This window comes from Pocillopora damicornis, chromosome 10 (assembly GCF_964200805.1).
Source record: "Pocillopora damicornis chromosome 10, jaPocDami1.2, whole genome shotgun sequence".
Classification (NCBI taxonomy): domain Eukaryota; kingdom Metazoa; phylum Cnidaria; class Anthozoa; order Scleractinia; family Pocilloporidae; genus Pocillopora; species Pocillopora damicornis.
In genome coordinates, this window is record NC_142679.1 from 9402368 (window position 1) to 9414444 (window position 12077).

The following is a 12077-nucleotide window of genomic DNA, read 5'->3' on the forward strand; positions in this document are numbered from 1 at the left end:
GTTACCCGTGTAATGTATGTAATTTTGCTTTCTTACATTTTATACATAAATAATTATTTTATACATAGATAATACACATATATTTTCACGAATTCCTACTTTCTAAAAAATTTGATTGAGTTCATGTATTCTTAATGATTAAGCATTTTTACCAAGCCGATCTATCCTAAAGAGTCTTAAATAGGGTCGTCAAGACTATCTCTAGGACCAACTGTGATATGTCTCCAAAGTTCACAGTGACCCCACCCCTGAGAGTATTGTCGTCCTCGATCTGAAAACGAGACGGATGGTTTCAAAAAGACGCCGACAATGTCTTGTGTAGAGATCTGTTCACTCGCGTACGAGGGAAAATTTAACGAGTTAAAGGAAAAAATTGAATTGAAACCGAGTTTAGCGACCAAGGTAGACGAGGTGAGGTTCAATTCTAAAGTGGGTCAAGTAAAACATCTCTCTTGTTTATCATGATTCCTCTCAACAGTGGGTACTAGTTACTTAGGTTTGTTGTCACGACAATATAATCAATTGTCGTGCAACCTTTTAGCCCTAACTATAGTTGTTTCATGATATTACATTCCTTCGCGATAGACCATACTTTTATTGGGTTCTTGGCAAGAGAAGTTCGTAGTTTAAGTTTCATCGTGCAAAACACATGGAAGAAGCGGAAAATACACATGGCCCCTTTCTAATCCAGTCTAATTGTGCTCAGTAATCACGACCTCAATCGTCCTTCAAGTTTCTAAGCCTTTGATTTATCGTATTCTTAACTCCCGTTACAATATGCAAACGTATGGCGAAAATGTATCATATATTGTAATACGACAGTAGGTTTCCTTTAAATCAGTAAATAAGAGCATTGACTGATTAGTTATCAAGTCGTGTGTTGCTCAATGGGACATGCTTTTTGTCAATTACATATTAATTTAGGTAACCGGTGAACACAACCTGAGCTTAATTTGTAGTGAAGTTTGGATATAATGCATGCTGTCATTGGTTGAAAGAGCATGCTCTATTAGAGTACAAAGCATAGGGCTGAGATAAAGCTGTCACACCTTCTGCTGAATTGTACTATGTCAACTTCTCTCAAGCTTTTCTTTGTAAATTTAAAGTGAAATTTTGGAACAAGTGAATATATAATATTTATGTTATTATAACATTAGCAGGGAGGAGAATCCTCAAAGAGGGTGGCAAAGGGAAAGTTCCAATCACACATCACACATAATTTTTCTATTAAATCATGCATCATGGATAATTTTTTTAACCAATCATGCTTCACTTAAAAAGGAGTAAGTGTACTAAGCTGATACTGTAAGATTTCAACCTATAGGATGTATTACTAAAACTTATATTGCATCTAACATTTTTCATCCAGGACTGAATTGCATTTCACTTGTCATATTGCTTTTTGTGAGACAAATAAAGACAACTCACTTGTTGAAACGAGGTGCTCTGAGAGCATTTACTTAGGCTTGGTATCACAATATCAAATCTTACTTTACAAGTATCAGACATAGTAAAAACAAATTAAAGAATCAGTACATATAACACAAGAGCTAAGCTTACATATTTACTACCCAAGTTACTTCGTTGAGTATCCTCTTCATCCAATAGCCTGTTGTTTGCCTCACCTTCAAAGTTCTGTTCACTAAGATTTTTTAATTTTTTCAATTCACCATCTGAGGTGTTCGTCTTGGCATCATAGTCATCATAGTGTGTTGTTTAATAAGTAAGTAGTCATAGTTTTGACAATGTTTTTGTAGTGTGAACTCATATATGGCTAATTAGTTCTCACAAGCACTGGTATGAACTTGGCTAATTTGGCTGCCTTTCAATTTGTGGCCACTCATAGCTCCAAGAGTCTTCTGAACAAATTGAATAGATATCTACACAACCTTTACTATTCTTTGATACCGGCAATATTTATGTTAAGGTTTTGCCCAATCCCCTTCTGTACAACAACTATTTTTTTGTCAGTAAAGGATATAACGTAGCTTTTGAATTCGTTTAGGTCTACGACAACCTTGGAAAAAGTTTGTGTACTACTAACTGGTGCACAAAATTTTTCCTTGTGTACTGCCTCATTGCTAACATTACCATTTACTCAGGCAGCATAAAATGACACCAAAACACCAATGTCTTTTACCGTTTCAGCCATTGGGGTTGTTTGGGTCTACATTCTTTCAGATCTTTCATTCAATGGTTTTGCATACTTTCTGGTCTTTCTTAATATGATCTGATGCACTATCACAACCAGGCGGTCAACAAAAATAACACTGAAGGTCAAAGTCCTTATGCAAATGTTGACCTACAAAGACATTTAAGGTCAAGCAAAGGTCAGCAAAGGACAGGAAAGACCACAAAACAGTGCCACAGTTTACTGATTCTTGTTTAGTGGAAATAATGTTTTATTATTAATGTTTTATTTTAATTATTTAATAATAATTTCCAATGAACTAAGACTATCTACTTTGAATGATTGGTATCCTTCTAGATCAAAGAGTGTTCACTTATTGTGTAAATCTAATTAGTAAGTCTTGTAAAACACACTTCACACACTTATAAAATAGCAAATCACATTGAGATGTCCACTTCCACATTATGCAGATAATTTTGGATCAATCATGTGTCATCCTGCAAATTTTGGTTCTTTATAGTAAAACAAAGAAGCCTTGACTGTGCTCTGTTTTGTTATAAAGCACTTAGGAAGCAGCTAGAACACCCAGAAGTGGGAAAAACTCTTGTCTATGTCTTGTGTTTCTCCCTACACTTTTTTCAAACTCTAGCCACTTCCTGTGTGCTTTACAACAGAACAGAGCACAGTCAAGGCCTCTCTATTTGTTAAATGTGGATACTACAGCCCTATGACACTAGTAACATTCACAAACATAAATAATACTGCTGTCACTAGTTGCACAATGCTGCGAAAGAAATAACTTTTTTGTCACTCCGTAACTTGTGATGCAACAGTTTTAGACCATTTTATGCCTTTACATCTTACAACAACAAGGATCTTTAAGTTACAATGGCCGAGGCTGCACAAGGAGAGTTAACCAGGTTATTTCTAACTGTTTAATTAGAAATGACTGGGTTAGTGAGAACTCGTGATGTGGCTGCTTTTTTTAGCTTTTGATCAAACTGAACCTGGGTTAATGGCTACCATGGAACTTAATTGAAGAACAATAGATTTTTTCAACCAAGTGTGGTTAATTTTAAATTGTGGTTAAACTACCTCTTTGTATAATTTAACCCAGCTAAGTGGTCTCTTATTAGTGCTGTGCAATGGCTTTTTCGCAATATGTGTCAGTCATCACTTTTTATGTATGAAATGGTCTTCATGGCACCTAAAAAATGCTTCTGAACATGGTTTCTGAGGACAACAGTTACATTAGGGGTAATGCTCAAAACAGCAGCCTTCTAACTCTTTACAGTAGCCAATTTATGTTTTTAACTCAGTTGATAACACTAAATTAAACAGTTACATTACCCAAGTATCACAGCCAAATAGTTATCAGTATTGCTGCTTGGAAGCACCAGAGTTTCTTTTTGCCATTAATTGTGAAAAAATACTGCAAAGGGGTTGAAAGGACTCAATGTTGATTTAAGAGTGTTCTCTTTAAAACCCAAGCATGGCAGGATTCCTGCTTTCCTCAAGCCATTGCTGATTTCTCCGATAAACCCTAACCTGGGATGATTCATTCCACAGTGATGGAGAACACTCTGACATCTACAAAAATCAGCATGATGTTTAAAAAAACTGCCTTGGAAATTTGTGCATTATGCATCAGAAGGAAGGGGAATTGCTTAAGTAGTGAGTGCAGAGTAAGGAAACAAAAGAAAAAAAAAGAAGGAAAAGGGAGAAAATATGAACTTGGTCTGTGAAGTCTGTCTCTTGGTTTCCCCCCCTGATGTCTTTTCAGTGCAGTGGCTGATAAAATATAACCCTGTTGTTTCAACATAACCAACCCTTAACTGAGTTAAGCTTTTTGGAAATTTTAACTAGGTTTCTAAAAAGTATACCAATACAATTAACTCTCTCAGTGCAGCTGCAGCCAATGTCGCGCAAGTGGAAGGGAAATAACTTGCTCAAATGTTGGGTATAACATAACCTAACTAGTAAAAAGTCTTTTAGAATGATAGCTCACCTGGGTACCATCATTTTCACATCCAATTTAGTAGTTGTAATCGTAGGCGAATGCTAAGTCCATGTCATTTATCTGTTAACTTTTTTTGCATTACAGAATGAGCGCATGCCTCTTCACTGGGCTGCATCTGGTGGACATACTGACGTTGTTAAACATTTGCTTGATCTAGGAGTACCAACTGATAACAAAGATGATGTAAGTTGTAGGAATCTAAGTATGCACACAAAGATAGGGTTTGCTTGTGTGTGGTGGATAGCAAGCAAGAGAAAAAGCAAAACCTAACTTCAATTTCTTCAGCTCAGCCTCTCTTGTGTCTGTTCTCTTTTTGGCTGATTCATTCTCAACATTTTGCAAAACGCCAGAAATTCCCATGTGTTGTGCAGTGCAAGATGCATTTTTTTTAATTGAAAACCAGGGATGTTTAAATGGGATTAATACAGGAATTCAAACACAAGATTTTTTGTTGTTGAAAACTACTACATGTACCTGGCTCAAGTCACTCTAATTGGGTTACATACTTCCTCCGAGGCAGACTATTTATATTTCATATCCTGCTTGGGCCAAAAGAGAATCTTCTTTTTCCAAATAATTTTTTTATAAATTTGACTTCATATTAGGCGCAGTGGACTCCCTTGATGATTGCTGCATCAGCTGGAAGAGATGCTATTGTTTCAATGTTGATCAGCCTTGGAGCTGATGTTAACACCACAAATGATGGGGGACAAACACCTCTGCATTATGCAGCATCAAGAAACAGATATGAGGTAATGCATTGCAGTCATCTTGATCCTCAAAACTATTATATTAAGGCATCCATTTGCTGCACAACAAGATTGTGTTCTTTCAGGTTATAAGTTTTCAGTAGTGAAATTAATCACTTACTATCCAAGCCAGCTTGATACCTTGACAGGAGAAATATCATCCCTGTGACTTATTCATCCCAAGCTAAGGCTTGTCCACCCCTAGTATGGCTGTTTGCAGTTGTGTGATAAGATACATAATTTTTTACAGGTGGTTTTTCAATCTCTCAGATTGCAGAATTGCTTCTTCAGAATGGGGCTCACATTGATGCACAGGACAAAACAAGTGCTGCTACCCCTCTGCACCGTGCTGCATCACGGTCAGTAATTCCTCCTCTTAAACATGATTTCAGATGAATTCTGCATCATTTGTGAACTAGAATTTATCACGTAACAATCTTCATGGACTAAAAAACCTTTTTTTTTTTCTTTTTTTTCTGTCATAACATTCATAGGGGCCATTCCAAGATTGTCAAGTTGCTCTTAAAACACAATGCAAATTGTGATATACAGGATGCTGAAGGCAACACTGCTCTGTACGTTTCTTGCTTTACTGCCCCCCTTCTCCCTTGGAATTACGGTCAAGTCGCCGACGGTTCAACTCGCCAACACCAACTCGCCGACGTATAAAATCGAGTAGAAACGTCGGCGAGTTGGTCTTCAATCCAGTACAACTTATTAGAAGTTAAACACATAGAAAAATAAAAGATCTTTAGGAAAAAACAATTTTTTTTCTTCCAACAAAGTTTATAAGGATATCATGGCGAATAAAGCCAGGTAAACATCACCAATGACCAAAAAAGCTTTAGACGCGAACGAGTTATTGTGTGACAACAACACTGTAAAGACTCATCATGTCAATCGGTCAGATTTTTCTGAGAAACTTGGCTTTCTAGTCAAGATCTTCAGTAAAAAAAAAATTCTTTTTATTTCTAACAAAGTTTATAAGGATCTCAAGACGAATAAAGCAAGGTGAACATCGCTACTGACCAAAAAAGCTTTAGACGCGAACGAGTTAATGTGTGACGACAACACTGTAAAGACTCATTAAGTCAATCGGTCAGATTTGAAAAAAAAACTTGGCTTTGTAGGCAAGATCTTTAGTAAAAAACAGTTCTTTGTATTTTTCAAAAAAGTTTGTAAGGATGTCAAAGCGAATAAAGAAAGGTGAACATCGCCAATATCCAATTACTATTAAAGCTTCAGACGCGATCGAGTTCTTGTGAGCCAACCAAAGCAACCACGCGAACCACGTTTTTTTTTCACTTTAAAGAATGATTTATTTATGATCGAGAACGTTTGATTTACGATAAAATTTCATACGTATATCATGCTATTTTTCTGCTCTTGAAGGTCCGTTTGATCTTGACATCGATTTCAATAATGGAGCCGCTGTTTTTTTACAATTCTCATATTTCTCCCAAAATCCAAACACCTTACTCTGCAATCGTCTATTAGCCCTTCTTTGGATTCTGGTCAGCTTCTGGTTAGATATTAATCGTATTTGTACTGTAAAAGCATTTAGAAAATGTTTTCCGTTTACACACTTTGTTGGAAATAAAAAGAATTGTTTTTTACGAAAGATCTCTTCTAAAAAGCCAAGTTTTCTTTAAAAAAATCTGACCGATTGACATGTTGAGTCTTTACAGTGTTGTCACACAATAACTCGTTCGCGTCTGTCTGTTAGAAGCTTCTATAGTCATTTGCGATGTTTATCTTGCTTTATTCGCAATGAGATCCTTGTAAACTCTGTTGGAAATAAAAAGGATTGTTTTTTACTGAAGATTTTGTCCAGAAAGCCAAGTTTTCAAAAAAAATTTGACCGATTGACATGATAAGACTTTAGAGTGTTGTTGTCGTCACACATTAAATCTCGTTCGCGTCTGAAGCTTTCTTAGTCATTGGCGATATTTACCTCGCTTTATTCGCCATGAGATCCTTATAAACTTTGTTGAAAGAAAAAAAAGTGTTTTTTTCCTAAAGATCTTTCATTTTTCTATATGTTTAACTTCTAATAAGTTGTACTGGATTGAAGACCAACTCGCCGATGTTTCTACTCGATTTTATACGTCGGCGAGTTGAACCGTCGGCGACTTGACTAGATACCCTCCCTTGCTGTCTTTGCCTATAGGCAGATTATCTGGTGCCCATCTGAGTCATACCTTTATTAATTTCTTTCTTAACCAAAGATAAGGCACATGCCTGCTTTTTTTGTTTGTGTCCAATGTCCCATTTGCATCAATTTACTTCAAATTTGTGGCTTCACTTGTCAACTGCCACAGCATCCAACCTTTATTAGGTACAGAGGGCCCAAAATCAATTTCTTTTAGAAAACTATGAACTGTTTACAAGAGTCTTTGCAAATTTATTTGTTAGAATTCTTTTGTTCTTGCTGATAGGTGATTATTTTTAGAGAAGCATTCAAGTAGTCTACTACTAATAGCCAAGGCTATTAAGATCTTTGGTGCAATTCCAATTGGAGGAATAAATTTACTGTTACCTTCTGGAATGTGTTTTTTTCTGCAGTCATATGGCCTGTGAGGAGGATAGGGCAGAAATAACTGTTACACTGGTTGAAAATGGGGCAACTCTCTCTATAGAAAATAAGGTAATGATCTCAGTACCCAGTGTATCTCACAAATAAAATCTTCAATCTTCACTGAGAAAATTTGCCTGGTGGCTAAAGCTTTTATGCTCACCCAGTTGTTAGACCTTGTGTCCTTAAGTGTTACACAGAGAGGAAAAGTGAAGGTCAATATATCACAGGATGCAAACCTGCTATGAAATAAGTAATGGTAATAAGACTGAGTGGAGTCCAATTTAGTCTGAAATCATACAAGTGATAACAAAATCAGGCGACCATGCCTTTGTTTATTATTATTATTATTACAGACTGAATTGGATGACATGAACTCTTATTACCAATTAATCATGAAAATTACAATTTTCCAGAACAGAACAGTTGCCAAGTTGGGAAAGAAAGGGAAAATTTCAATTTCTGTCTTCCAAGATATTGTCATTTTTCAATGGAAAAAATTTCTCCATTTTGAAGAAAGCCCCAATTAAGGAGTCTGTGCACTGTTTCTATGGTGATTGAAACCAAGGTTGTGATTGGTTCATTTAAACTACGACTTTGAATGTGACTGGCTGAATTAGACTACAACTTTGAGTGGGATTGGCTTATTGAACTGTCCGATAACAAACTGTCCGCCAACAACTTGACAAGTGAATTAGTGGAAAATAGGAGGTTTTTAAACCAAACATCATAACTTTTTATGATTAGTCAGGAAAACCTGCTCCAATGGTCGTTGAGAATTGAAAACTGGATTATTAAAACTTTTGGTAATGTTGGTGGTTGATGCTGAGTTTTATTTCGTAGATCATTTGTCCATAGCTCATCCCCTTTATCGTAATCTTTCAGATGAAAATGCCACCTGTGGAACTCGCTAACAAGGGACTTGCAAGACAACTAATTCGTTTGAATGACAGCTGACGTCTTCCCGCTCTGTTCGCTCTTTTAGAAGGTTTGGTTTTGATGCTGGGCCTCTCTTGTAGGATAATTCTGTCCACCAGTAGCGGATTGAAGGGTTGTTCAGAGTGCGTATTAATTTTTAGCTTTTAGCCAATGGAAATTACCTCGTCTGATGGTACTTTACAGCTGATATTAAAAGTGATATCTCAGCAGTGAATTTGGCACATTCCTAAAGAGCACAAGTGGTTCATTATACGCAACAAAAAGATCAATGTTTACAGAAGATGTCTTCCTAAAGAGGCCGAATCAGTTGTTGATGTCAAAATGCTAAAAGAACACTTGAGTCCTCTCAGTGCCAGTTTCACTTTGGATTTGGATCCCCTGCGTGGATCCTCCGTCTAAATCCGCTCTGTTTAAAACTCCGTCTAAATCCTGTGAGGATTTCAACTTTCGTCTATCTCCTTGCACTGCAGGCTAACGTATATAGATCACGTGTCCAAATCAAGGAGGTCCTGGAATGGGCATAAATTGCCAGTGTGGTTGCATGATATTGTACCCTCGTAAAAAAATATATAACGATCCAATCGATTGCTCAAGTTTTGAAATGTGAAAACAATGGTATTCCAATTGACAGCTTGACATCTCTTTCTATGGTTAAACTGGTCAGCATGATATTAGTGGAAAGTGTAGCGGCCTTTTTATAATTTTTTTCTTCTTCTTTTTCACTGTTTAATTCTCACGTTATTCTTGGACTTGATAGCACAGGAGACAGACATAGAACTGCTCTAAACATTGTCAGTTCGAATCTATGAGTACCCAAATGTTGTCTACGTAGCGTTATGTCTCTTGCTTACAACTGGAATAATCGTGTGCGATTCGAATGCCCCTGTAAGTACTCATGCGGTGCCTTAAGGAGGCTCGACCAATCAGAGCGCGTGCATCTCCATTGGGAGACTCTTTCTTGTTTCTCAAAATTCCATGAAGACTTTGACTATACAGAAATTGACTGTATGGTCAGAATTGAAATATGTTTGAGTAACGACTCTAAAAGCGTTGTTTGTTTCTAACAACAGAGGGAAGCGTTGTTCGTTTCTATAACAACAAATGCACGGATGCAGCGTAACATACAAGTAAAGTTCTGTTGTGTCTATTTGTGACTTTCTTAACAATGAAAGATGAAAACACCGGTATCCGGTCGTTTCGCCTACGGGTCGTTTCGCCTACGGTCTGTTCGCCTACGGTTAGAGTCGATTCGCCTACGTCTTATATGTCAGTTCGCCTACGAGTCAGATGTTGAAGCTTTAAATCGGAATTATTAAAAGTCTTTGTTCCTTGTATTTTTCCTTCCATTCTATCCTCGATGGCTAGAAAAACAACGCGCTAAAACATCTAAATTCGTTTTTAAAAACTTTATTATGGCGGAACCCGGTCGTCTACGAATGTGTGAAAGATATTTTGCTTAAAATGATTTAAGAAACGTGCGATTGTAAAACTGAGCATTAAGATGTGTATTAAAATGAAATTAACCACCGTTTACGGTCTTTGTGTGGTCGTGTAAAGCGCGAGCAGAGCAGTAAACAAACCACTGTTTACGGTCTTTGTGTAGACTTGTGAAGCGTGAGCGGCGCCTAAACTAAAGAAGGTGAGACTTTTCATTAACATATACGAAATTAGCTTCGGCTTGACTTGACAGTCGGTTCAATTTCTGCGTCGATTTGGCGGGCGACTCGTTGAATCTTTTATCTCTATAAACTAGTTTATGTATGTAATGTGTCCGGGTATTCTGAGTTACTCCGTTTGCGTACTTTCATCTAACAGACAAATAATATAAAAACTTAAAGCGTCCTTTGTGTAGACTTGTGACTTGAGCGGCGCTCATACAAAGGGAGGTGAGAGTTTTCATTAGCATACATAGTACTTACCACAAAATTAGCTTGTTCACACTACACAGGTTGATGTAACTTTTTATTTCGATGTTGCGGCTTGTTAAATCGGTAATCATATTCATATACTTCGGACTAAGTAAGATAAATAAACGTTCGTGTTCACGTTTGGACTTGGTTCAAATAACCAAGGTTTAGATTAAAGTAACAACCTACACAAAAGGTGGGAAAAAAAAACGGAAATTTTCAGGTAAACGAACGCTCCTTATTTACAATTATTTAACTTCGATAGGCTTGACTTTATGAGTCACGCTCTAGGAATTGAATCGACCGACTAGGATCCGAGCGCGATCGCACATAAAGTAGATGAATCAACTGTTGTAACACATGTTTTAACACATAGGCGAACTGACATATGAGACGTAGGCGAATCGACTCTAACCGTAGGCGAACAGACCGTAGGCGAAACGACCCGTAGGCGAAACGACCGTAATTCGAAAACACCAGGTAATCGAATGTCGATTGTCGCGTTCGTCAAGTCGGTAAAAGGTAAAGCGAGTAACATACAAATAAAATTAACTTGTTGCCTTGCGTAAGGTAAGTGCGATATTTTTAAGATAACAGTCTATTGTTTGTGACTTTTTTCACAGTATTAGTCTGATAGCATCATTTCCCTTAGGACCAAAAAAGGCAAAAATTATGTAGTTGTGCTCTGTTTGCTCCGGCGGTCACATAGATATTTTGATCCGAAGTATATATGAAGAGGGTAAATCTAGCTACAATACGAATACGATCTGATCCAAATGAGTATTTATCCTTGCATTGAGTGTGATGATGAAGTTAGACCACGTCAACAAGCCCTACAGTGCGACGATTAGGGTCGATCATATGGCCTTTCTGACCTTATGATCGATTTCTGTGTAGTCAAAGTATTCATGGCTTTGATAGAAACCAAGAAAAAGTTTCTCAAGCTTAAGAAATGTCCGTGAGTAAGAAACGAGTACATATACAGTAGTCTGCGTTTACTGATCGTGTACCGTCCACCTTATTCTACCGAGCATAAGGATACAGTCAGTGTTTTCCTCGGGGATTTTCTGATTACCTCGAATCGTTTGTGCTTTCAAAGGAACAGATTTTAATTGCTGGTGATTTCACTATCCACGTCGATGACATCAAAAATGTTGATGCTGTAACATTCTTGGATGTTCTTGAGTCTTTTTGACTTCAGCAGCATGTGCTCGGCCACACATTAGATCTTGTAATATCCCGGTACTCTGATAACTTGCTCAAAGCTCCACCTGTGACTGATTTCTTTGTCTCAGATCATACCTCACTTATGTGCAACCTAACATCACGTATATCTTATTAAACGGCCAAAGTGATCAATTATAGAAAGCGGAGACAGATCGACATGGAGTCTTTTTCCAAAACCTCACTATGTCAACGCCTTCCAGATGGCCATTTTATAACATCGACTGAAGACTTGAACAAGTTTGTCGCTGATTACAACAGTACACTATCTAACCTGCTCAATCATCATGCTCCGCTGAAGTCTAAGACCGTTAGGAAACATCCTTCAGTGCCCTGTTATACGGCTGAAATCGGTGCAGCCAAGCGACTTCGGAGGAAAGCTGAAAGAAAGTGGAGAAGGACGGGTTTACACGAGGACTTTATTGCATTTAAATTTCAGTTGTACAATTCGGACGTATGATGTTACAATCTCAGTCTGAACTACAATTGTTGCAACCCAGGACCATAACTAAGAAAACTTTAGTGATAGATC

At 37.4% G+C, this 12077-nt stretch overlaps 1 protein-coding gene across 2 annotated transcripts; it reads left to right on the forward strand.

Moving 5' to 3' along the window:
- Nucleotides 1–250: 250 nt before the first annotated feature.
- LOC113677048 (uncharacterized) lies at nt 251–9945 on the forward strand. Of its 2 annotated transcripts, XM_027193793.2 has the most exons (7): nt 251–411; nt 4236–4334; nt 4757–4903; nt 5171–5259; nt 5395–5475; nt 7466–7547; nt 8361–9945. In XM_027193793.2, the coding sequence occupies exons 1-7, from the start codon at nt 310–312 to the stop codon at nt 8430–8432; spliced, it is 672 nt and encodes a 223-aa protein (XP_027049594.2). In that variant the 5' UTR covers nt 251–309; the 3' UTR covers nt 8433–9945. The 2 variants fall into 2 exon arrangements, with proteins under 2 accessions (XP_027049594.2, XP_089040495.1); XM_089184369.1 differs by lacking the exon at nt 5395–5475.
- The last annotated feature ends 2132 nt before the right edge of the window (nt 9946–12077 follow it).